This window comes from Colius striatus, chromosome 4 (assembly GCF_028858725.1).
Source record: "Colius striatus isolate bColStr4 chromosome 4, bColStr4.1.hap1, whole genome shotgun sequence".
In the NCBI taxonomy this organism is placed as follows: Eukaryota; Metazoa; Chordata; class Aves; order Coliiformes; family Coliidae; genus Colius; species Colius striatus.
In genome coordinates this window covers 32,460,408-32,488,233 of record NC_084762.1, presented here as the reverse complement: position 1 = coordinate 32,488,233, position 27,826 = coordinate 32,460,408, and the positions used below count along the sequence as shown (strand labels likewise).

The window sequence follows — 27,826 nt, the reverse complement described above, 5'->3', positions numbered from 1 at the left end:
TTAAACTAACACTGCTGAAAAGATGCAACTCCTCCACTTGTAATTGATATTTTTTCTCAAAAATTGTAGTTTTGAGGTTAATTTATTAGGCTGAAGAAAACAATATTGTTTCTACTCTTACCTTGAACTCTTTGATGCCAGAATATATGCTGATGGGGGCCATTTCATTTTCTCCATTTGGTCTAGAGTCAGTTACAATTTCTATTACCTGTTCCAAAGCTATTCTCATCCGATGAAAAACACCATCTTTGTTTATACGAGCAGATTCACAGTCTGGATGCCTCAGACAAGTCTTTTTAAAGAAAGGAAAGTAAGAATTATGAAAGAGTATGCAGGTAGTATAGCAAAATAGACTTGCCTTAGCAGGAAGCATTTAAAGATTGTGTAAAAATACGTTAAGTTCTTTCTGTTACACTGCTACTGTGTTTGGTAGAATTCACACTGTTACTCAGAATACAAAGATTTTCCTCTATTCATTCTTTACTTGTACATTCTTCTCATAAAGTTTAAAGTGGGGCTGAGAAAAAAGAGCCAGCTATCCTGTAAGATGCCATACTTGGATTTATCGAAGCTGTATAAGTGTATGCATGCTCACCCACCTTTGAAGCAGTTAGGAGCATCATAGTGCACTTCTCAAGAACAGCCCTAGATGCTGCCATTCGAGCCTTTTTCTTCTCATCCTTCAAATCCTAACACCAAATGAAAAAGTGACCTGAATATTACACAGTATCAAAAATGTTAACTGCTTGTGAGACTAGAAAAAGGAATCTCTCTTCCAGATGGATGGGTTGTGAAAAAGCTTATGTCTGACAATTGCTATTTTCAGCCTAACTCATGATCTAGAACTTGGGTTTCAGACAGATTTTAATTTATGCATTTATTCTTAGCTCTATTCAGTTCAGATTTCAAAGAAGGAAGATCTCTGAGATAGAGTGTGTTATGTAAACTGTCACTAATTTTGTTATCTTTATCACACAGCATTATTCATAAAACAGAAAAATGAAGGGGAAAAGAATAACTAAATAAAACACATTTGCTGAAGTGAGGAGAGGGTAAGGCAGAGATAGAGAATACCAGCTTTTCATTGTACTGCAGTGAAGGAAATGTAAAACAAATTTTTTGTCTACTTGAGTGTTACATTTACTACATACCAGTAATAAAATTTTAACAGGCTCAAAAAGCAATTCTTCTGTATAAAGGCACTGAGCATGGACGCTTTTCAAGAACTCTCCACTGAGAAGGATATACCTGCAGCCCCCTCCAAACAAGGTTAATCAAAAGAAGAATTTAAGAGTCTAAATTGGGATGAGGGGGTTGGGAGGGAAGGAAGAGACTGAGACATGAATCCCTCAACATGCAACAGGCTGTAACATGAAGAAGAACTTAAAGCTACAACTAAGATCCTCTCAATGCTCACAGAGAGATTCAGGCAACTGAAAAGAAAACAGTTTACCGGTTAGAATTAGTCATAATTTACCCTAGATTAGCAAAAAAAAAAAAAGGGGAACAGAAAAGGATCAACAACAGTTGCAGTTTGTTTTGACATTTTTATTAAAATCTTATTTAGCAACTATAGAAAGTTTTTAAGATCAAAATCACCATGTTTAGAAAAAGAAAAACCCTGAACAGCTAACTTCTGAAATTCTGTCATTACATTTTTATAAAACTGACCACACTTGTGAGCTTCTGGCATACTCATTACTAAGAAAAAAAATACTTTTAGGGGTGTTTCCTCCCAATGAAAGTAACAATGTCACACAATAGCCTGGACACTGTAAAGTGAGTATACCGAGAAAGTACTGACACAATTTCAAAAGCAGTAATGAAATAATCTTTCCAGAAGAGTCAAGTAGGCAAGGAAAGGAGAGTCAAAGATCAGTTAACAATGAAAACAAAAAACAGTTGAAAATAATTTTAGTTATGCTTTTCTCTTTCCAAGAAAGAACTGCTATGAATATAGCAGGGAAAAATAAAAAGAGTACATTTCCATACTTCCTTTAATTAAATGTAGCTCTTCCAAAACTGATTCTTTGGTACTGGGCATGTACTTAGTAGGCTTGGAACAGGCCAAAAGCAACAGAAGATGCATGAGGCTGGCCATTGTTTATAAAAATTGAATCCTGAATTTTGTTGAATATTACATAGATACCTGTACACCTATGTCAGACCCTGGTTCGTTTCTGAATGTAGAATTTGATTGCCAAGGGAAAGCAACTAGAGCTTACAGCAGAAGTCTTAAGCCTCAGCAAACCTGCTATTTACATGGAAACGGCAGAAATCTTCCTGCATGAATGAAAGGCTTTCAAAGAGTAGCTGCATGCAAGAAGTAAAAAACCATCATCCCAGCATAAGAAGCTTTGGATGTAAACCTAGGAAAATATTCCATATTAATTTTAAAAAAAAAAAAATCAAACAATAAATCCAAACAAACAAACAAATCTCTCCAAACAAATGATTTACCAGTATCTAAAGACTTCATGTTCAATGCTCTCCAAAATAATTACTCTGCTTTCAAATCTCCCTTTCTGTCAAGGTACAGCAGAGAAATTCTCTACCAGAGTAATAAGCCAGAAAAGTCAAGAACCAAGAGACAGTGATTTCAGCTACAGGACATCTAAAATAGCATGCATGCACCCAAGCTTCTAGAGGATATGCAGATGAATCAAAACCACGGTAAACCTCAGCCTGAGCTTTAAAATCAAAATATGTCCTTTGGGTGGAGCAAGGAGAAGTTAGGTTTCAGAGATAAGACATCAGCAACTGTTTTGTTTTGGAATAGTTCATTAGTCAAGAAGAATTCAAATCTTCTAGTGAATCGGATCAAAATACCTTACAATATCTCTCATGGCTTTTTATTAGTACTTACATTTTGCCGATCTCCAGTTAAATGGGCAAACTCTACCATTTCATTTCCAAACTGGCTGAATATTTGTACAAACTCCTGGAAACTACTGACTTTTTCTAGTTGTTCCATTGTTGCAAGAACCTGCAAGATAAGGGAAGATACTATAGACTATGAAGACATTAAATAGAAAAAAATATTACTAAAATAGGAATATTATTATTTGCAGACACTTCTAAACTGTGTTGTTTAACAAGTATATATTTTGTCACTATTTAAGCACTAATAGACTTGATTTCGAGCTGTGAAGTCCTTTGTTGCCAATCCTCAAAATACCTTTCCCTCACTTTTCCCACTATTACAGGATTCAGTTTCCAGCTATATGAAAAATACCACTGTCATTAAGCTAAAAAAATAAGTACTTGAAATGAATATACAGATTATATCCCTGCGTTGTAATGGTCAGTTATAAAGTTGAATTTCAGATGCATAACTTTCAAAGTCTAAAACCATTGTTGCTCAGTCAGGTGTTTTAATGGCTGTGCACAAAAAAAAAAAAAGCAACAGCATTCCACAAGAGAAAACAAGAGTTAGAAATGAGTTAATACACAGTTTTTATTTTCCCTAAAAACTTACTCTAATTCTGAAGATTTTCATTAGCTTTATATAAAAGTTGTATCAAACTCTTACTTAACAATACACAAAAGCATGGAAAATCAGCATATTTTTAAAACATTCAGAAAAAATTATCATATAGCTTATAAATTACTGAGGCTACCCTGCTGAAGTCACTACAATACAACTTATAACAGAGATTAATATTAGAGTTTTTCAGGTTAGAGGTATAGTTGGTAATCCCAAAGTCATCTTTCAAATGTCTTCAGAAGGGAAGAGGGTCAGAGTTCTTTATTGTGTTTCAGACTGGAGATAGGTTACCACACGAAAATTTAACAAAGTGTACTTGAAAGGGAGAAACTTCAAGTTACTTCTCCTTTCCTGTGCCAAAAGTATCTCCCTCCTGCAACTAAAACAAAAAAATGAGTCTATGTACCTGATTACGACAAACTATCCATTCCCTACAACCCAGGCAAATCCTACTAGAAGCACCCTTCTTTTGTAACAGAGCAGTGGCTCAAACTCATGATCTATGTAAATCCTGTGAATACTGGGGAACTGAGTGCTTTATCATGCAACATTAGCCTGTAGTATCTGTCTGAGTATCTTATGTTATGTATCCAGCTCCACAAAGGCTGCAGAAACAGAAACTTTTCTGATTCGGGTGTTCATGTATGAGTAAGATTGGGGTATAAAGGACTTGGAAGGAAGCCGCACAAAGATGAAGATGTGAAAATATCAGTATGAGAGTGGAAGAAGCAGAGAACCATGTGACTGGGAAAGTGAGGATGTAGAAAAGTGAAAGTGGAGAAAGGAGAAAACATACAAGTTACGGTTCAAATTCATCTTCTAAGAATGGATTTAAAAAATAATAGTACCTATGCTCAGTCATTCTTAGTTTAAGTATAGTACTTATTAAGTATGGTCTTGCTTGCAACCAACTCTGATATGGATATCCTAGAGCAAGTACTTCTGTCATGATAAATCTCTTGTCAACCAAAAGTTTCAGTGAAAGCACACACATTTCCATTACAGCTAACAATTCTAGACATTCCAGGCAAAGATTCTAGGCAGAGCTGACACTCTGAGAAACTACATGCAGAGAGCAACCACATAGACAGCTCTAAATTTGTCTAAAGCTTATCCAAGAAGTTGTTAAAATGCAAAATAACAGTGATGTTGAAGCACATAGTAATTAAAATGTACATTTTAAACCACAAAGTTTAAAATATTTATCCAAAAAAGGCTTTAAAAGTTCCTATTAATATCTAAATTAGAACTTAGCATTACACAGCTACTGCTGCACTATGAATGTCTCCTTTCAGATGGCGGTTGTAGGCTGACATCACTTCAGGGCACATCCATATTTTGATCCAATCTGCATAGTGCAGCAACATCCTCATTATCTGTCACTTCCCTATTCATTGCTCTAGTGCTCCTAATCCAACTGATGACAGTAAGTGGAGCAAGACCTTAAGCTTACTGATGCCGTAACTAAGTGTGATGGACAGTGAAACAAATTTAATAAGGTAGGAAAGTTGTGGACAGGGACTTAAGAAATGCGCACAATCTAAAATCACAGGGACAGTATGTATGATGCAGAGGATGCAAAAGCAGGAACAGGATCACTGGAATCATCAACCAGAGACTGGGTTCTGAAGCAGATCACCATTCCAGAAGATGTCAATCACTTTATCAGTCTATGAGATTGTAAGTCCAACCACCATACTGTTTTTCTATCCTTTGCCCTTGACTGACTTAAATACTTTTGATTCATAAGAGGAAGATGATGACGACAATGAAAATGAGGGCACTTAAAGAGGCAGCAAGAAAACTGGCATTACAAGTTTTAACATTGGGCATTCAGTCTCTAAAATGAAAATGCAGCTAAGATCTTCAGGAACAGTAACCCATGCCAAGAAGCCAGCATCTGCTCCAGTTGGCAGTACTGATGATCCCGATCCCAGCTTTCCATCCTGTACATCGTATTATACTACACTGTCTCCATGTATTTGTACACACCTCTTAAGTCTCTGCCCACAGCATCTCGCTACCCCGGTGTTTCTTACAGGAAGAACTGTTTTGCTATCCATCCTACCAGTACTTGACACACTTTTCAGAAGTGTACACTATAAATATCAGAGTATGCCTAGAAGACACCATCATTTATTTAATTTGGCCCTAGAAAAGTGAACTGCTCTCCAGGTACCATAAACAGAAACCCCCAAACATATGTAGACTATGTGTGGAAAGGCAAATTCAGTAAAGCCTGAAAGACTGCAAAATCTATGGCATTCACAGACACACTTACACAGGAATATGAGACTTCATGTTAAATATCCTCAAAATTAAATCTTGCACCTATGCTTACTATATTCATATCACTGTATATATTACTATAGTTTAATCTATGTACACTGTAAACCATGCCCTGTACATTGTAAACCATGCCCTGCTGCTGAAGGGATACATTCATCCTTACCTTTTCATGACACAAGCACTTGAACACTTGATCTGTAGCTTAAATCTGTGCTAACAGCAGCTACTTTTGGAAAGATGGATTAATTCGGACCACTGCATGGCTGCAGACAATGGCAGAAGAAAAGTTCACAAAAGGCAGCAAAAGATATTAAATGCACCATTCTGGTCTCTAGTGCAACAGAAGATCAAAGTTGCAAAAACACTTCAGGAAATTAATATTGAAACTGCTGTCACCTTCACCAACCACAGGGAGAAGAGTAGAGCACTAACAGAGCAAATCAGTGCTGCTAGGTCTAAAACTAGGCTGAAGCAGGTATTACTGTAGTTTTTGAGTCCTGGACTTACATAAGTGTCTTGGAACTAGAAGCTGCAAAATAGACATCAGCATGTCTGGAAAGCAAATTGGGACAAAGGAAGAGATGTACCGTGTGGAGTTAAAAGAGAAAAGAGGCAGTGCTCTGGATTACAAATTGAAAATTAATGGAAAAACCCAGGCCCTATCAGGCTCTCATTTTTCAAAGATGAGGATTTTCTAATTTTGTTTTAACACATCAGGGAAGGAGAAGAAAGAATGTCCTACAGGCAAGACAGACCAGTATATGAAATAGACTACACTTGAGGTAAAATGGGCCTTAATACATTATTTAAATCACCTCAAGTAGTTTCAAGCTAAGTTTCAAGTCAAACTGCACAAAATCTTCTATTCTGTAAACTTCACTTTACTAGACTTTTATCAGCATTCCTCATAGTTTTCTGCCTTAGATCCCTTCATAATGCTCTCCTTGCCTTGATCCTGACAGTACAAACTTAGCAACTTGAAGTTTTTATTGGCATTTTTACTGACAGACACACTTTCTACCTTGCAAGTTTAATAGCAGTAACACAGTGTCTTCTCCTGCACACTAAGTCAATAGAGCAGCACAGGTCATATAAAATTCTTTTTTTTATTCTGACTTACAGCCATCCCCTCTCAGATATCTGGTAGGTGAGTACATGCAGGACATTCATTTTTATCTCTTTATTTCACACTTCTCCCAGAGATACAATGAAAATACCACTTCATTTACCACCACTCTTTTGCATTGACTGCAGGTATTAGTTAAGTAAAACAAAAAAAGATGCTACAAATACCTTGTTCCTGGAAGTTATAATTTGCTTAATAACAATTCTGTCTGCTAACACCAGCACCTTTGTGACAGAAGAAAGCAACAACCTTGCAGCTTTTACTACACCAGTTTTGTCTGTAAAGATTGTTATATGGCTGTCAGATTCTGGATGGTCTAAGCTTGCCACATCCGTAAGTTGTGCGATTGTTTCACCTAGATGGGAAAAAAAATAAATAATTAACATTACAAGCTTATGAAAAAGATACTGGGCCGTTAAGCATTCTCAACTTTTACCTTCAAGGTCTACCAGAGCTACCTACAACTTTTTTATTTCAATTCATTTCCTTCTCCTGACTGTTGATGGCACTCTCTTCACAGTTAAATTTGGACTATTATTCAGTACTGTCTTACTCTTCCATCTGCAGCATATACCAATTTTCTTACAGAAGTCTGTTGATATTTGAGGTGGTGAGAGTAGAGCTGGGCAGCGTGGAGGGAGAAAACATTCCTGGGAGGTGTTTTTCCAGTTTTAATAGAAGTCAAATCAGTGTCAACACTTGCAGCATCAACCCACCAAGGAGCAGGATGAAGCACATTTCCAAATCTTAGTTAGTATTCCTGCAATTTATGGATTTTGTACTCCTGTAGAAGTCTTCAGGCATGAAGAATAAAGAGATTTCAAACAGTAACTTTTTAACTTGTAGGACTGCAGCATTGTAACAACTACTGCACACTTTGTTTTCAAAGGAGGGCCACCAAACGTGTCAGAGACAAGAGAGAAAAACAGCAAAGAAGCACGGATTTTCAATTCATAAGCACCTTTTTGTTCAACTAGCATTTAATATGATAATAGTTAAATTGGAGTATTTGATCACTTGATTTTTTTATGCCATTAAAAAATCTAGAGTCCAATATAGCCACTTGTCTGAGAAAAATCACAGGCCCCTATCCAATTAAATCTTCTGGAGTACCCTAGATAACAGTGCAATAGAGGAAAAACATACAGCAGTTTCCTATTCCACAACCACAGGACAACTGCTAGGAGACGGAAAAGTCCTTCTGTGCAAGCTGAGACGTGCTCTTTGTTAGCAAGTAAGATAAGATGAACAACCCTCAACTAACCTGTAGATCACTCTTAAAGATAAAATCTAAGACATATGAACCAGTCTGCTGTGACATAACTTCAAAATCTCAACTAAGGTAATTCACCTAAGCAGAGGAGATAATCCAAAAGGCTGATAAAGCCAAAGCTCCCATATGAAGAAACTGAGAGTGGATTACTACTCCAGAAAAAGCACACATAAACACTATGGAACAAGGAAAGGCCTGACAGTCCTTCAGACCACAGAGCTTCATAGTATTTATGCATAGATTTCCCTCCTCTGGCAACTGTAATGCCTTAAAGCTCCTAAATTGCCTTAATAGGTTTTGCCCTACAGTATGGAAGTTCCAGTACTTTTGCAAGGACCAGACCAGGTCCCAAAATCCATATTACAAATAACCAAAGGGTCTATCTAATATAAGTATCAAATTATGATAAACAGATTACACTCTGAGATGGTGAGTTCCACAGCTGAAGGGCCTGAAAATGAATAGAACTGAGAAGAATTATAAAAGGACAGCTATTACCCAAATAGTCAGATGCACTAACAATGAACCTGTAGGACAAGTCTGACAGGAGGCAAGACCATTTAACCATCATTTCTGAATGATCAGAGAGTACAGGTGAGGTGCCTGAGGACTGGAGGAAGGCCAGTGTCACTTCAGTCTTCAAAAAGGGTGAGAAGGAAGACCTGGGAAACTACAGGTTGATCAGCCTCATCCCCATCCCTGGGAAGGTGATGGAACAACTCATCCTGGATGTCATCTCAAAACACATGAAGGGAAAGATTGTTATCAGAGGGAGACAACATGGACTCAACCAAGGGGAAACCCTTCTTGACCAACCTGGTAGCCTTCTATGAGAGTATAGCTGGCTGGCTAGATGAGGGGAGAGCAGCGGATGCCATCTACTCTGACTTCAGCAAGGCATTTGACACTGTCTCCCATAATATCCTCATAAAAAAGCTCTGGAAGCATGGCTTGGATGAGTGGACAGTGAGGTGGATTGAGGAATGGCTGAATGACAGAGCCCAGAGAGTGGGGATCAACAAAACCAAGTCAAGTTGGAGGCCTGTGGCCAATGGAGTTCCACAGTGGTCAGTTCTGAGGCCAGTCTTGTTCAACATCTTCATCAATGACCTGGACCCTCAGCAAGTTCCCTGATGACACCAAACTGGGAGGACTGGCTGATTCCCCAGAAGGCTGTGCTGCCAATTCAGCGGGATCTCAACCGGCTTGAGAGTTGGGCAGAGAGGAACCTCATGAGATTCAACAAGGACAAGTGCAGAGTCCTGAATCTGAGGAGGTACAACCCCACCCACCAGTACAGGCTGGGGATTGACCTGCTGGAGAGCAGCTCAGCAGAGAGAGACCTGGGAGTCTGAGTTGATAATACATTAAACAAAGAGGTCAATGGCATCCTGGGATGCATCAAGAAGAGTGTGGCCAGCAGGTCAGGGGAGGTTGTGCTCCCCCTCTACTCTGCCCTGGTGAGGCCTCATCTGGAGTCTTGTGTCCAGTTCTGGGCTCCTCAGCTCAAGAGAGACTGGGAACATCTGGAGAGAGTCTAGGGATACAAAGATGATCAGGAGACCAGAGCATCTCTCATGAGGAAAGACTGCAAGACCTGGGGCTGTTTAGCCTGGAGAAGGCAGACCTTATCTACACTTACCTAAAGAGCGAGTTCCAGAAGGATGGGGTGAGTCTTTTTTCTGTAACACCCAGTGCCAGGACAAGGGTAATGGGCACAAGCTGGAACAGAGAAGTTCCACTTGAACCTGAGGATAAACTTCTTTCAATATGACGGAGCCCTGGCACAGGCTGCCCAGGGGGGTTGTAAAATCTCCTCCTCTGGAAGTTTTCAAAACCCACCTGGACATGTTACTCTGTGACCTGACTGAGGTGAAGTTGCTTTAGCATGGGGGTAGACTAGATGATCTCTGGAGGTCCCTTCCAAACTCTACCATTCTGTGATTTTTTTGAACAGCAAAACAGATTGGTCATTGCCTTCTGCAGTGGAATTCATTTCAGTTCTTGCCAACTCCTATTTGTAACTGTTCAACTTTGTTAGCAGATTAACCCCAATATCTTCTTTTAACCTCAAAATACACATGACAGCAAAAAAAATGCTGTAAAAACACACTGAGAACAATTAAAGTACATGTAAAGTGCTTTTTGTAACCAAGGAAGACTGCACAACATTTCTTCTGCTGTCGGATTCACCTTCTTGAAGATAAATTATGTCAGAGGTGAAGCATATAATCATACAAAGAGTGATGGGAGAACATAGAAAGGGCTGCAAAAGCTCCATACAGCCCTAGGAACTTAAAACTTCTGACAAAAGAACAAAGGCTTCCTTCTCTGCCAGGAACAGGAAAGGTGTCCTGAGAGTAAGCTATAAGGATCAAGACCTGTTAAGGTAAAAAGACTGAGCTAGGGACTACCTAAGCCAACTAGGTATACGCAGGTCTATGGGCCACATCTGAGATTGCAAAGGAGCACTTTGGTGTCACTGTAAGGATCTAACATAAAGTTTGTGAAGTCCAAGTCCTGCATCCGAGTTAGGCTGACACCATGCAACAGTATAGATCAGCTGCCTACAGAAAATCCTTGTGAGGAAAAACATGGGGGTCCTGGCAGACAGAGCTGAACAGGAGTCAGCAATGATGGCCAGCTGCACACTGGGTTGTTAGCAGAAGTATAACCAAACAGGTTGCAAACATGATTCTTCCCTCCTGTTCACCACATGACAGACAGCATCTTGAGCACTGTGTCAGCTCTGGGCTTCCCCAGTACACTGACATAGTGGAGCATGTGGCATAAGAGGAGAGGTTGAAGGAAGCTGGTTTGTTTCAGCTTAAGAAAGCCAATGGCAGTTTACTGCAGTCTGCATCCATCTATCCAACCACCAGGTATGGAGAAGACAAGACAGATTTCTCCCAGACATGTACGGTGACAGGCCAAGCAGCAACCAACAAGACATAAGAAAACTCTAAGGGTGTTCAAATGCTCTAAGAGGTACACAAGCAAATTGCAGTCTTCAGTCCTGGAGTTCAATGTCCGTTCAAATCGAAGTTATTCTGTGATTCTATTTATCCATTTAAAATTGTTGGGTTTTACCCCTCTTCTGTCCTAAAAGACAAGGCAAAAATAGAAGAGCCCCATTTACCGCTTCTATTTTACCCTATGTCTTTTCTTCAGGGCTATGTAGTCAACTGGCAGAGAACACTGCAAATGTTATGACATTAACTCATTCTTGACAAAGAATCATAGACATGAGTTTTCTCTTTTAAATTAATCAATCTATCTAATTTTAGAGAAAATAAAGTAAAATGAAAAAAAACAACACAGATGGGCATCTAAAAATTTGCTTCTTTGAGTTACATTCCACTACTATACTGTCACTGTAAATATTGACATGGTGAAAGAATAGTGTTAGGCAAAATCTGCTACATGACCCATTGCAGTGTTTTAGGATTCTCTTTTTGAGTCAATCAAATGCCAAGGTTTGTTATGACTATTTCCTTGTAATAAATCTGAAACACTTCAAATCATTGATTATACCCTTCGCAAGAGACAAATACAACACTTGTCATCCTTCAAACACTCTGCAGCGTATGCAGTTGATTTAAAGACTCCCTACTTTTCTTAGCAACTGAGACACTTGATGTTCTAAATCCTTTAATGTCGAAATCTACTTCTAACAAAGTGTCTCTTTCATTTTTGAGGCACAATTTAATTTATTGGCTAAAAAAGAAGTATGAACAGCTCTGCAACATCTTCTGTCCTAAACAGCAAAGGCTTTCTGCTGCCCATACCATCAGAAAATCAGGTTCTTTTATATAAGCCAATATTCTTGGCTCTAATTGGCCAGGAGGTTTTATTGGCTTGCTTGACAACACTAAAGTTTTTCAAAATAGCACTTGAGCAACTGCGTTAAGAGACTGAATTCAGGGGACAGTTGTGGATAAGAATTTATCTGCACAAAGGACTGTCTTACCTTGTCCAACATTTAACAGAGAACAGAGACAACAGTGACACACAATAAAAAATAAAAAAAATCAAACAAAAAAACAGCAGCAAACTTGTTTGATATACTGAATTTCAAGATAGATCTCAAATGGGTAGCTTAGAGAGAATAACTGACCCATACCAAGGTAAATGTGAGGCTTGACGAAAAAGTAAATAGTCTATAATCTTTGCTTCTCTAGACTGAGGTCTGTTACTACACAACAAGAAAAAACACTTTTTCCATCATGATCATTTGGTGGGAGAAAATACTGCAGACTGCTTTTAGATTGAGCTCCTCCTGGATATGCTTATAGGGAGAAAAAGCACTTGACCACAGCATAACTGGCAAGTCAAGAAACAGAGATCCAGACTGCACTGCTCTTCTAAGCAGCTGAGATTATGGACATGAACTTTGGCAATTTTGTTTTGTCAGCACTAACTTGGATCTCTGAAGAGAAAACACATGCTTCACATAACAAATGGAATGTTTTCAAACTAGGACATTTCAGTTTGCAGCCAAGTTTACTGAAGCGACTATGAATTTTGAGTCTGAACACTCCTTCAAATCACAAGATCAATCATTCAACAGCAGCATGTTTCTAAACAGTGCAACTCATTATTATGGGATTTGTAGAGGATTTATTGCAGGTATCCTGTCCAATTCCTAAGTTGGTGTTTTTTGGGTTTTTTTTTACTTACAAAAATAGTACAAACTGAATCCTCCAAAGCTTGAGGCCAGCACAGTGATTTGGAAACATACATAGCAGTTAGAACAACAAAGGGCAAGTTTCTCAGGCTCCTAAAGTTATTTAAAAGATAGAAAGCAAACATCCACCCACAAGTTGACTGTTTATCTTAACAGATCAATTTTAAGCACAGTAAGGAGGAGAATACTACTCCTTTCTGCAGTCACCAAGACATGAGCGTTGGAGGGTGAATTATTTGCCACCACATTTCGAAGATTGTCTCCCTGAAGTCACAGTAAGAAGAAAGTCTGTATTTCAATTTGCTTAAACACAAAAAACCTTCAAGCAGAATTTCCCATGATCTGAAGGTACTAGAAAGAAAACACAAAAAATCACCACCAACAACAAAAGAAACATTTTTCTAGATATCACCTTCTTGAAGGCTGTTCCACAGATGTAAGAATATGCATTTATTAAGAGCTGCTGAAACATTGTGTAAGAAATAGCACTTAAAATCTCAGGAAGTAGTTTCTAGCATGACACTGACTCTCTTACAGCATCAGAGAATGTAACCCGCTATTTGTCTAGATAGAGGCTTCTATAGAGAGGAGGATGACAGTAGGCAACTCAATCATCCATACTTCACATTCAATCCATACACAGAGCAAGTTTGCACAGAAGTTGAATCCAGTAAAAAGGCAAGTGTGATATGATTTTCAGTCTACTGGGGGAAGTCATCAGATGACTGATGTGAGTCACCTTACCGAGTCCTGACGAAATATAGGTTGACACTGACCTTCATTCAGACTTAGAATGCAGTGACCTCAATAGCATAACACTCAAATAACTTTCAATATTCCACTGTTTTGGCTTAAGAGCAATAAACTCTGAAGTTGTATTCTCAATACTGTACTCCTTGTAGTAAAATCATAAAACAAAGAGCAGTCAGGTAATTCTTTGTGGCAAAAGATTCTATAAAAGCCAATACACAATTCCATTCCCTGTTCACAAGATGACTGTAATTTAAGTGAGAAAATCAGGTAACAGACCAGACCTTGAATAAACCAGGAGGGTTAAGCAATTAAACAAAGTTCTTACATTATCCCTGACACTAAGAACAGCATGCCAAAAGTGACATATGCAGTTTCATAAGCAACTACATACCTGCTCTCCTTGCCTCGATGCAAGCAATACTCATTTCCTCTTTCAATTCATGATTTTCATTGGCTATAGCTTCGCCTACTGTAACAAATCTTCCAACTGCCAGGTTAACTGCTTGGCCCACTCGCTGAATTGCTTGCAGAGTCTTGTCTGAACGCTTTGGTTTATCCTTATGATTAATAAGGGTAGTTATCTGGGAACAAGAAGAGTTAATTTTTAGAACTGTATGCAAGAAGATATTTTAATTTTGGTATTAAAGGCAAGTTTTGAACAGAACTCAGGAAGAGTTTTTTACAACATTCTACTCAAAATATAGTGTTGAGCCATGAGGTATCATTTCACTTCAGAGAATGAAAAAAATCTGGTGTATAATAATTAAAAGTTTGCTCATCTGCTGTAAACTCAGCTTATCTCACATCTCAAATGAACAGAGAGAATTTTTTTCTCCACTCCTATTTGCAGTATTAAAATAACCTGCCCTTGGTCTCTCAACAGGTTTTCATGTGACAGACACAGTAGAAGCTGAAGAGTCCAACAGTAAGATGATATCAACATCAATTTGGGTTTGCCAGCATTGGGAATTTTACAAACTTTTTGTATTGTCAGGTAACTGAACACACTCCTGCACTAGGGTTTGGTAGCTTTCGCTCTTTTTACTGAAATAAGCCTTTATAAGTGACATTTTATCCAATTGATTAAGCCAGGCTTTAAGAAAGAATGAGCAGTAGCTCAGTTTTACACAAGAACAACAACCATTTACCTTTCAGAAATAATATGAAGTATTTGAGCCTTCCCCCTTTAAAACATCCACTGTGGAGTCTCTTTCCCTGGAGACATTAAAAATCCTCCTAGATTAATTCCTATGTGACCTACTCTAGGTAGTCCTGCTCTGGCAAAAGGGTTGGACTGGATGATCTTTCAAGGTCCCTTCCAACCCTTCAGATTCTGTGATTCTCACTTATGTGAGTTTTCTAGAATTTATAAGGTTGACATTTAAATGCAAGTTATCCATAAAACAACTTGTGAGGACATTCTTCCAAACTCCATATCCTGTACTGGCTTTTGGGCCTGGCACTACATCACACCACAGATCCTCCTTGGATCACACTGGCCAGAGGTTGGCTGCACCATACTGAAGTTTTGTCCAAAACACCAAACACATCGAAACAAAGAAACAGATCCCCCCCACCCAAAGAAAGAGGCATGATTGCAGAAGTAGCTTCTCAACTAAGGGATTATATAAACATGTGAGCAGTGTGAAATCCTGCCACTCAGAATTAAGTCATTACAAACTGCATTACAAACAGTGAGATGCAGGATGAAGTTGGACTTTCTAGTTTCAAACACCCTAAAACAGCATAGAAGCCATCATTGTTGCCAACACAGATAGTCCTGCCTGTCCTTGCCTCTCTCTCACTTTGCCATGACTTTACTTGATGTAGGTTAAACCTGAGGTGTGGAGAAGGTGAACTTTGTTATTTTAGTTTTTCTCATAACCAGTTGCCTAGTCCAGTTCACTTTTGGTGACAAAAAGGGAAATGGTGCAGACTGGCCAGAAAGATGGGCAGAAGTACTCCTTTCAGCAGCAGCATGATTTAAAATGCCCACAGAACCGCACTGCAAGCCACATCTCCAGATAAAGATATCTGCTGCAAGAATCTTAGAATTGCATGAATTACTGTGGTGGATTGACCCTGGCTGGATGTCAGGTGCCCACGAAAGCCACTAGACATGGGAGAGAAAATATAACAAAAGGCTTACAAATCCAGATAAAGACAGGGAGATGACTCAGCAGGTGCTGTCAGGGGCAAGACAGACTCAACTTGGGAGACATTAGTTTCATTTATTACCAAAAGAAATAAAAACCAAATCTTGAGATACCTTCCTCCCATCCCTCCTTTCTTCCCGGGGGTCTACCTCTTCCCCTTGCAGTGGCACAAGGGGGATGGGGAATGAAAGTTACAGTCAGCTCATCATACATTGTTTCTGCCACTCCTTCCTCTCCAGGGAGGACTTCTCACACTCTTCCTCTACCCCTAGGGTGGTGTCTCTCACTGGGAGATAGTCCTCCAACTTCTCCAATATAGGTCCTTTCCCTGGGCTACAGTTCTTCACAAACTACTCCACTGTGAGTCTTTTCCATGGGGTGCAGTCCTTCGGGAGCAGAGAGCTCCAGCGTGGGTCCCACAGGGTTACAAGTCCTGCTATAGCATGGGCTCCTCTCTGTCCACTGGTCCTGCCAGAAGCCTGCTCCAACACAAGCTCTCCACAGAGTCACAGTTTCCTTCAAGCATCTACCTACTTGAGAACTTCTGGTATGGGGTTCTCTCCAGGCTGCATGTGGATCCGTACTCCCCCATGGCCTCCATGGCTGCAGGGGCAGGTCCTGTCTCACCATGGGCTCCACCACAGGCTGCAGGGGAACCTCTGCTCTAGCACAGTAACTTTCTTCTGCTTCCCAAATGTTGATCATAGAAACACTACCAGCATCACTAATTGGCTTGGCCTTGGCCAGCAGAGGGTCCATCTTGGAGCTATCTGGCATCAGCTCTACGGGCTATAGGGGAAGCTTCTAGCAGCTCCTCACAGAAGCCATCTCTGCAACCCACGTGCTGTTACCAAAACTTTCCTATGCAAACCCACTACAATTATTTAAGTGAACATCTCAGCTGTATCAGCTTTATCACAGATGTGTTTGTCTGTTCCTCAAAAAAACATAAATCATCCTTCAGTCACACATTCTCCTACCAGCCAAGCCTATGGTAGAAGAGCATAGAAGCTGTACTTGTAATGGTCACAGACCCAAGGACAGAGCAGGAAGCAGTGTAGGAACTATTCCACTTCATAATTTGATCAATGCCTAAGACTAACCTTTCAGTTACCAATGTGCTGTATTTCTGGGGCAAAAAAAACCCCAAACTGTTGTGTTTTTTAACACCTTGCTGGGGCTGGTTTGGAATGTCAGGAGCTAGTTTAGTCATAAGTTGAAGCAAGAATCAGCCACTGCTTTAGTAGGTCCATCACTAGTGCCATCTCAACCTCATGAAGTTCAGCAAGGACAAATTAAATGTCCTGCACCTGGTCTGGGACAATCCCCAGCATCAATGCATACCAGGGGATGAAAGGATTGAGCACAGCCCTGAGTAGGAGGACTTGGGGGTAATGGTGCATGAAAAATTGGATGTGAGCTGGAAATGCATGCTTGTAGCCCAGAATGTCAACAGTGTCCTGGGCTGCATCCAAAGAGGCACTGCCAGTAGGTTGAGGAAGGCGATTCTTTCCCTGCACTGCACTCTGTTGAGACCTCACCTGCAGTACCATGTCCAGCTCTGGAGTCCCCAGTACCTGACAGACATGGACCTGCTGGAGCAAGTCTGGAGGAACAACACAGACACAGTCAGACAGATGGAACACCTCTCCTAATAGGACAGGCTGAGAGAGTTGAGCTTGTTCAGCCTGGAGAAGAGAAGGCACTAAAAAGACCTGACTGTGGCCCTTCAACATTTAAAAAGGGATTACAAAAAAAGACGAAGACTTTTTATCAGTGACTGTAAAGATGGCACAGGTGACAGTGGTTTTGAACTAAAAGAGGATAAATTTATTTTGGACACAAGTAGGAAGCTAGTTTTTTATGAGGGTGGTGAGACACTGGACAGGTTGCCCAGGGAGGTGTGGATGCCTCATCCCTAAAGTGTTCAAGGCTGGGGTGCATGGGGCTGAGCAACCGAATCTCTTGAAAGATGTTCCTGCCCTTGGCAGGCGGGTTGGACAAGATGGTCTTCAAAAGACCCTTCCAATCCAAACCATTCTGTGATTCTATGATCTAGACACCCACTGGAGTAGTTTATACATGCAGATTAAACTTGTATTGGAAGACTACAGTTATACACAGCAGCTAAGGCTTTGCCAATAATGAACTCTTAGCTGGGTAATACAATATCTTCCAGACTGGCTGACTCAGGGCCACTACAATAACTATTTTAACATCAGAATGAAGGGAAGTTTGTTGAGCTCCATCATTTTTTTTTTTTTTTTTCCCCCCAGAGACAGTAAAAACTGTATGGACTGCTAGCTGAAAAAAACATTGTGAAAGAACTAAAATAAAAGTTGGTCAACAAGTCTGAAACATAAACAGCTTCATATATTTCAAGCGTTTTATAGTAAGTAAGTAACCACTCTGAAAGAGAACTACATAAGTCATGATAAAAGAAAGAGAAATAGGAAGATATGAAATATACATCAGCTAAAGGAATAAGGGATGTCTTTGGTTCTAGAAACATGAATCAGACATATACCAAATCTAAAGTGCTCAATAACATCAAAGGAATGAGGAAAGTTCTTCAGATACAGATGTGCTTCTCATAACCTGCCACCTGTAAAAAACATTGCTCTGCAAACAAGGAAAATGTCTAATTCAGAGAAATATCTTTCTCTCTCCTTCATGAAGTCTTAAAGGTGACAAGCAGATGCTTAGGCACATCCTCCATTTCAAATAAGCTATGAAAAAGCAGAGGTTTCAGATTCTCTTTGAGACTTAATCAAACTTGTAATTAACATCAGGGTTACAAATCTAACGAACGAGACCTTAACTAAGCAAGGAGAGGAATTTCACTAGTATGTTCCTTCAAACTAAAAGAAACCGATGCTAATAAGCAGCACAAAGATATTTAACCAGTTCAGATTGTAGTTAAAAAATAAAATCCCTAAGCAGCACAACTGGAAGACTGCTGGGAGGAGGCATACAATACCATTTGCTTCAGCAGACAAAGCAGCGAGCAAAGCAAAAGCAAAGGTCAATAAGCTAGGCTTCTAAAATGAAGAACAAGCACAGTTTTTGCTCCTGACTTTTAAAAAAGATATAAAACAAAGATACAAAATTGGACAACTCAAATAGAGAAAAACGACCACCCATAAGAAACCTAAGATGGAACTTTCTTCCCAGTCAACAACCATCTTCTTCCAACGATACCCTAAGAGCCTATCAAAAACTGACTTAGTAAAAACTTGCAGCATTTAAGGATATTTCAAACTACAAAGAATAGTTTTTCCCCTGCAGCCTATTCACTTGGAACCAGACTAGTACTATTACTATTGTGACTAGGGTTTTTTTGGGTGTTTTTAATAAGAATATTATCTAAGCTCTCCTTTAAGCTTAAACTTAACACCTCCCAAATATTTAACCTGTTGTACTCCGATCATGTATCACCTAGTCACTAACATTTGTGGTGTTTGGGCAGGAGTTAACAGTTGAAAAGATTACCTGCAAGTCTCTTGGAACAAGAGTACTACATTACATGCTGTTTACTTAAGGATTTACTGATCAGGTCCTAGAAAGGAACAGTCCTTTTGATGATACTCCTGCTATATTTAATGCGAGCTGTTACGCTACTTCTATGGAATGCTTATCTGAGTTTTAAGACAATCAGTTTAAGGAGTATGCAGTCTCAAGCTTTTGTCTCTTGTTATGAGCAGCCCCAGAAAAATGGTATTTTCCCAGGTACTTTACTGAAATTAACATATATAGCCATAATGGATCAAGATGTACTTCATATTTAAGGAAACAAGCTCAGTGTGGCTATTTTCAGGCAGCTGTTTTCAGAACTTTGAGAGTCTTCAGATACCGACATTTAAGTCATTATACGCTTCACACACAGGAAGCACCATGACAGCACGCTTAGCTAAAAATATTCTAATGTCTATTTATTATCAGTGTAATTAAGTCTTGCATGACAGAATTAAGTGATACTTAACAGACTGGGTTTCAGAAAGTATTTATAGATAACTATAAATAAAATCAGCGGAAACGTAGCTATTTCACAGCCACTGCTACAAACACAGGAGTTAAACTGAGAAGTCATGTTGGAAGACGTCCTATCCACCTCATTCCCTGGTTAAATACTGGCATTGTACATTTTACATGAGACTTAGACTCTCAAGAGTAGTATTTGTTACTGCCTGACACTAACCAGTTTTCATGCCAGAAAAAAAATATTTCAAGATGTTTTCTCTATGCAATGAAGATTAGCCTCCTTGGAGTAACAGCTCTTCTTTTATTTCATGTGTTTTCTGCTTCCTACCTTCCCTTAATTTCCTAACAGTAAAAGATTAATTCCTGAAAAAAAAAAAAGTAATAGCAAGAATGGAAAGCCTTTGCCAAGAAAATGCAATAGTGCTACATACTAGGGAAGAAGGTACAAACCTCTACAGTATAAGTACGCTGTAAAGTAAATTTAGTTGCATTTCATAGGATATGTAGAAAATTAGGTCAAAAAAGCCTCTCCCACACTGTTTTTATACTTGGGGGGGATACTTCTAACATTACATTTTAGCTACTGCCTCTCATTAGGCCTTGTATACTCATTTAATCAGATAGCAGTACACATTGTTCCTACACCCACATCTGCTACCACACATGTGAGACAGCACAGAAACAGCAGCTGGCGTTTGACATCCAGTCCATAACAGCTACAAGCAAAACTGTCATAGAGACTTGTCACAAAAGATGAGCCTCAGGGATTTTGCAGAGAACAAGGGCTACCTGCTTACCTGTCCTGTAAATCAAAAGCCTGTTAAGATTAGATACCTGCCCAGGCACTAATGAAAGTCTTATTAAGCGTTTTCTAAAATTTTGAGCACTAGAATGTTTCTTAGTGTAGATTCTTAGAATTAGAAAGCTTTATTTGCCTAGTCAGTTTTAATTTTTGTAGAAAAATTCCACAAACAAACTCATAGAAACTCAACTCTGAAAGCTTTCAAAGGCTGGAAAAGATTAACTAAAATGAAATGCAACTGTGTTATCTATTAATGTGCTAGTTAACTGAAAATAACCCATACCCTATTTATCCTGAAAATGCTACCTGGGACAACTGCCTCTGCTATATGGACGCTTGAACCAGTTTCTTCTACAAGTTATTATAAAGGGGCAACCACCCTCTTCTCGCAGAAGTTGCACAGATCTCAATGTGTTCATTCAGGACCCTGAGTCACCACTTCTGTAAAGCAAGAGTTTCCAAGAAATTGTATGATCCCACTACCCTCTATTTACGTATTTTCCACATACTGCCCATGCACTGGTGTAGAAGAGCAGTACAAATACACTGCATGTCCAAGACTGCTGAATTCTGTCATACTTGTGGTAGTGAGACTGTTGCAGTTGTAGGTTTACCTGAAGACTTTTAAAAAGCAGCTTCTCATTGCTTTTGTACTTTTACCTTTCATAAAAACCTTCAGGGAAACAAATTATATAAACTGCTTTAACAATCTGTAAACTGGTTCATTTATCTGCAGGCAAATGCTAACATACTTAGAGGAGTCTCAGGCATCTTTCACATGTAGTGTCTAACAAGCTGATAAGCCACCTTTGAGAAAGAAGAAAGAACAATCCAAGACCTGCAGCGACAAGCATCACAAGAACAACCCTACCAAATCAGACCACTGGTATATCTAACCTTGTATCTCATCTCCTGTGGTACCCAAACACAAGCGCCTAAAAAAAGGGCATGAGAATAAAACAAGCAAATGAGACACTAGTCATATTGCAGTAGTAATCAGATTTTTGGTTAACTGCAAGACATACATTTCATTTTAAAACACCACAATATTTAATTGTGCAGTTCCCACCAGCACAAGACCTTTAACATACACAAAGTATCACTAGGAAGTGGCGAGAAAAGTCCTCTTCACATCCTTCAGATCTAGGCTTCAAAACCTCCTCTTTGTAACATTTGCCAAGAAAGACAAGAGTACACAACTTCAAATTTTAACACACGCCTCAGATCATTAGTACCATTGCTATGTACTTGTTGCACATTCTTGGAATTGTTAAGAGATCAAAAGAAAGGATTCTACTTACAGCAAGACTGTACTATAGTAGCAAATACCCTTTATTTGGGCTGAATGCATTGCTAGAAAACCAAGAGCCCTTTAAATTTCAAGATCCAAATCAAACACCATTGAGAGAATAATTACCCAAAATACGATATAGATGAACTTATTCAATTGCGATGCAGTACTTCAATGTCGCTAATTTATTTCCTCCAGTGTGAGTCATTTTGGGTTTAGGGTTTTGTAGGTTTTTTTCAATGTAATAAAAACTCTGGGACCTTCAGAATTCTCTTTTGCAAGCAAGATTAAATTACTTCCAACTCCTTTTTGCAAGTTGCTGTAGAAAAGAACTCCAGAAAAAACACACAAAAAAAGGAATGACTGTGGCTGACAACTTGCAACCTGTGGATCCTTCAATATCATGCAAAGGTTTGAAATACTTTCACAATGTTACTAAAGTAACATTATTGCAGAGGAGAAATACACTTGCTTTTTAATGTTCGCTTTTCACAGATTCCTTGAAACTGGAGACCCCAGTGATCTGCAGATATGAAGCAGATGAGTAACCTGCACTCTGGTCATCTTCCCTTCTTTTTTCCAGAGAGAGAAAAGATGAGAAGGATCACTGGAGAATGCTTAGTGAGGACTGACCACCCATCAAAGCCACCTTGTTTACACTTATTATTGTCACACGCCTTACCAGACAGAGGACCGCCTTGCCTTCCTCCTAAAAAAAATGTCTTCAGAATTTCTATGGAAACAAGGCAATTATAAAGGTCTTCATTTTCAGACAAGTTCAAGCTTCCTTCTCTTTCTTGAAAAGATGTATAGTGGTTTACTGACTGAAATTTGTACCTCTGAGCAACTTGACATGAGTTGACAAAAATAATCTTTCAAACTGGAAGTCCAATTTAACCTCTTCCAATTATATGATAACATGCATCAACAAGTATACTGAACATCAGAAAACATGTTTACCTGGCATAAAACGCATTCAAAAATAAAATGGCCTTTAATGTACTTTTCATTGTGAATTGGCTTCCTAACTCAATTGCTGCCTTGAAGTTTGTTGAAACACACAATTACCTCACACTAGACAAAGTGAACATAAGTTAATAGGCGCATTAATTGGTTTTAGGGGTATGAGCCAGTGTATTTTCCTGCCCTCCTGTTGCCCTTCAGCTCAAGATGTTCTTACTCAAATGGGTAATTGTCATGGTTTGACATTACAGCCATTTACGGTAATGGGAAAGGGGCTGTAAAGATGGCTCCTGTAAGAAGCTACTTGAAACTCTCTCCAGCTCTGAGCCAGACACACTTCTAGGGCTGAGCCAATTAATTAGATGCTTCCACAATCACTTTTCAAGAAGGCAGAAGAGGAGGCTTCTTCCTGGTCCTTCTTCTTCTGTCCCTTCTTTTCCGGTTGGTGCAAGGAGTGGGAAGAGGTCGAGAGAAGCAACCATGTGGACTCCAAGGTCAGTGAGGGAAGACAGGAGGAGGTGTGCTGGAGCAGGGACTTCCCTGCAATCTGTGGAGAAGACTGGTGAAGCTGAGATTTGTTTGCATTTTGTTAAAGATCCCGCATCAGGAGCAGTGATTCTCTTAATTAAAAAGACCCGATGACAGGGGCAGTGACTATGGCCAAAGTAGGCCATGTCCTGTATGAGGGACCCTGTATCGGCAGAAGACGTAGCTGCTGGGAACAACCCACACCAGAGAAACTCGTTAAGTAAGGACTGTGTCGCGTGGGAGGGACCCCATATAGAAGCAGGGGAAGAATGCCAGGAGTCGTCCTCTGAGAAGAGAGAAGTGGCAGAGTCCATCTGTGAGAGACTGACCACATTCCCCATTCCATGTCCCATCGAGTTGTTGAGAGGGGAAGAGGAAGAGATATTGAGAGTAGTGAGCTAGGCCCGGGGAGAAAGGAGGGATGGGGGAGGGAGATCTTAAAAAGTGATGGCTGTAATTTTCTCATCATCCTGCTCTCTTTTTGCTTTTTGTTCTGTTCTGTTTCTTGTAGGCAATAGAATAAACTTTCCTTACTTTCTTCTCTAAGGTGAGTACTGGAGTCTGTTTTACCCGGAACCATAATTGGCAGCAAGCCCTCCCTGCCCTTGTCTCAATCCACAACATCCTTGGTTATTTTTTTTTCCTCCCATTTTGCTGAGGCCTCTGCCATCCTAATGAGGGTGGGGGTAGATGGAAGACACCAAGCGAGAGACTGTTGTGGTGTTTCATTGCTGGCTGGGCAAAACCACAACAGTAATACTACAAGATATTACTCTTTTTCATTCTACACCTAGAAATCCTGGGCATGAGCAAGCCTAAGCAAAACAAAACCAACTCAGAGCAAAGTTCATTGTTTAAAATGTACTTTCAGTTGTGGCCAAAACAGATGCAGGCATGTTTTCAGCACCAGAGAAATTAGAGTCTCAAGAATAAGTCCATTTACTAACACAATTGGATAAACTCAAAGTCAGAGCTGAATGGCAAATGATTATCATGGCTCTCCTCCCCAATGTTAATGTATCTAACTTTCTACTGCTTGTACAAACAATACCTGAGCCAGCTCTGAGCTGCTTACAAAAAAAACAAAAAAAACCCCACCATTATTGTGGAACTAGAAATTCAGCAAAGGATGTAACAGGGACAACACACTGATACCACCTGGAACTGAGAAATCTTTCTGTTCAAACCTGGATTGGCTCCTGAAGATGCAGAAAAAGTTGCTTGGTAGTCCCATAAACAGGCAGCTTCTCTGACATGAATAACAGCCATACAACCCATCTTGCACTGCATGTTGCAGGCAAGAAGGTTCCTCCAGCCTCTTTAGAGGTGGCTTCCTTAGCAACACTTTGACATACCACTTCAATTCATAGCAACACCTGGTATTTCACCTTGAAAAGCACACACTTGCCCTAGGGATTAATAGAGAAGTACAGTGTGCTCTGGAAAATGCTATGCAAATCCAACCACTATCCACCTGCAGGAGTGTAAAACAGAACAAAAACTTCTTATCGTCCAGGAACCATTACCTTACATTAAAGAGCCTGTATATTCTTCTGATTTCTTCTTTGAAGAGCTCAAGGGCAACAAAAACTCATTCAGTTGGAAAATTTAAGAATATTCAAATGTAACACTGAGATACAGTACAGAATCTTTGATAAGTCAAAGAGAACATTCCATATATTGGTCTAACTCCAACATGTTAAGCACTTGCAACTTTGAACAACATGCCCATTCTAATAATAACTTCGATACCTGCGCGTAAAACCCAAACAAAACCAAAACACCACGCCAACATCCAACAACATTACATTACTACAGTTCACAGTAACCATACATCAGTTTAGTAAACTATAATCAGAGTTGGTTGCCATTATTAATTCATAATTCATCTTTTGGGGATTTCCCTACCTAATTTGTCTAAAACCATCTGTTAACTATGCTAATAGAAAGAAAGCTGTTCTCATTCTTTTTGTGCAGGATCACTGTGAGGCAGTTTTGATTTAATAATACTGATTCTGTTGGAGAACTACAAAAATTTGTTTAATCTATAGAGAAGTCATTAATCAGATCTCATAAATTTGAAAGAGAAGATTCCACTGAAAAAGAGCAATTGAGTTTCAGTAAGAAGCATCTTACTTCAGCTACTTGAAATGTTAGTCTGACTCATTTATCACATCAAAGACTGAAGGATTGAACATTATAAAGCAGTAGCCAAGCTTAACTCAAAGCCAATTTCACCATCCAAGATTTCACAAAAATACTCCTCAAACCATAGCTGTTTCATGGTAGTACTGTTGCACATGTGATAAAATGCTCAAGAACAATTTTTCTTGTAAAGCCAAATACCAGTAGTGATATTAACATCATTAATTAGTAACATAACAAAATTATTTCTTTTACCTACTTGGGAAAATCTAAGGTAATCCTGTGCTTCCCAGCATATCTTAAAAAGAACTGTAAATTATTATCTATTTCCCTTTCACTGTTTTGCAACAACCTAGCTTCAATGACTAAGCAGTTGTCAATTAAAAACTAACTTCAGTAAAGGGAAACCTGCAACCACATGGGACCAGAAATACAACTGATACTGTGACTGAAGTAATCGTGTTACCTACGGCCAGATGATAAACTTATAAGATGAATTTCTCTGCATAAATCAAAGAGAAAGAATCAGGTTCATTTAGGGGCACAGAGTACCAAGTGTAGCCTACATAACTGTTGAGTTGCTGTAAGATTCATTTTCCAGAAAAAATAATTTTTTGTCAAGTGGAATATCCGTAATACAAACCACAAGCTCACAACTTAACCCACAATACCAACAGAACCAAAGGGAGGAGAAGAGTCAGTGAGTCAGTGACTAACTGAGACTAATGAGGTGCAACTCTGTACACAGGCAGTACACCATATGCTTCCAGACTTGACAGCAGCTAACGCGTATGAGTCTGCATCCATGGCACAGTTTCTCTGCAGTACAGGATGTAAACTAACAAGAGTTTAGCAGGGGGGTTGCTTCACTCAGTACAAGTTACAATACAAACCTTTACACTGTAATTCATCATTTTATTACTCAGTAGTGCCAAGTCACAAGCCTAAAGTGAGTACCAAATTCATTCACAAACAAGAAAATCTTGGAAAAAGGCAGAAACAGCTTCTCCAAGTTTGCAAGTGTAGAATTTTTTAAGCACTGAAGGATAAAGATCAGTACCCCAGAAGCATTTTAGAAGGAATGCACTCAGACTTTTTTTCCCTCAAATGCACTGAACATGGCAAAGATATCTGACTTTTTGGAAAAAGGAACTTTCCCATCCTCCAAAAAGAGCCATAAGGTTTAAAGTGCAAGCCCCAGTACCATATAGGAGGATTAGCAGACAACAATATTAGAGCTCCTTAGCACCTTAAAGGTGAAAAAGGGAAGGATCTAGAGATACCAGAAAATGCCTAGTGAAACAAGGCAGACAAGAAACTTGCTGGAACAAATCTCCCTGCGCATCTGCTACATGGGAAATGCAAATAAGTTGAAATGGATCAGAGCTTGAGCTGAATCCTGAAGTTCAAGAAAAGAATGAGACTACAGATATTCTTTAATTTTATGAACGCTGTCCACAAGAAGAGATGAGACACTTCTATTTAGTCTCTAAAGGAGAAAGATGAAACATATCTGATTTACAACAAGTTCAAAAATAGGTATGTAACAAGCTTATGTTGCAACACAGCACTACAACAAAAGACACTCAAATATCAGCTTACATACAAGACTGATGTACAATGTGAGGGGAAAAACAGATAGAAAAAACATGGTGTGGATTCCCCCCCTCCCAGTTTTTGTAGACTTCCAAGAATAAAAAGCTAGTGATATCAAGTTAGAAGTCTGATAGTGTTATTAATAGAGGAATCTATGCTTTAAAGCTGTTAATAATTCTTAAGATTACTAGTTTTCCAGCTATTAAAAAGAAACAAACATTCACTGAAAAAGTACCAAGTGTATGTCACATATCATATGTAAACCTCTTATGTAAGTTTTGGCCAACATTGGTGCCACACATGCATCCATCCTTCCAAAAAGCAGGCCTTACAAAGTTCCTTTGCTACATCCAGAGGAAATATCCTTCTGTAAGGAGACATACTAAGGTCCACATCTACAAGAACTGAATGTGAGCTGCTGTTCAGAGTTCTGCTGCTGCTGAGTACAACATGAGCAACCCAGTATTTTCCAGTCATCTGAAGACTTCCAAGCCAACACAAACATGTAACAGCTTCCTCAAAGACACTGGTGGCCTACAGACAAGATTCAAAGAGCAATGTCACAGAACAGTAGTATATTGAACTCCATGTCTACAGTTTTACACATCTCTCAGATCTCTCTTTGACAGAACATGCTTTGTTCAGTTCCATGGAGAATAACTTCAGTCCCACTAAACATACAGTAACTTGCCAGCTATTACTGTTCATTTCTTCAGAGTTATAACCCTGATATACTCAATTACTTCTTG

At 39.3% G+C, this 27,826-nt stretch overlaps 1 protein-coding gene across 1 annotated transcript in view; it reads right to left on the bottom strand.

The window, feature by feature from the left end:
* CTNNAL1 (catenin alpha like 1) overlaps positions 1-27,826 on the bottom strand; it is a 59,767-nt gene that overhangs the window by 25,919 nt on the left and 6,022 nt on the right. Inside the window, exons 2-6 of the mRNA XM_061994992.1 lie at positions 14,007-14,196; positions 7,070-7,257; positions 2,867-2,986; positions 600-689; positions 122-292 (exon numbers count right to left, since the gene is read on the bottom strand). Coding sequence (XP_061850976.1) covers positions 122-292; positions 600-689; positions 2,867-2,986; positions 7,070-7,257; positions 14,007-14,196 — 759 coding nt within the window. The remainder of the gene's footprint in view (positions 1-121; positions 293-599; positions 690-2,866; positions 2,987-7,069; positions 7,258-14,006; positions 14,197-27,826) is intronic.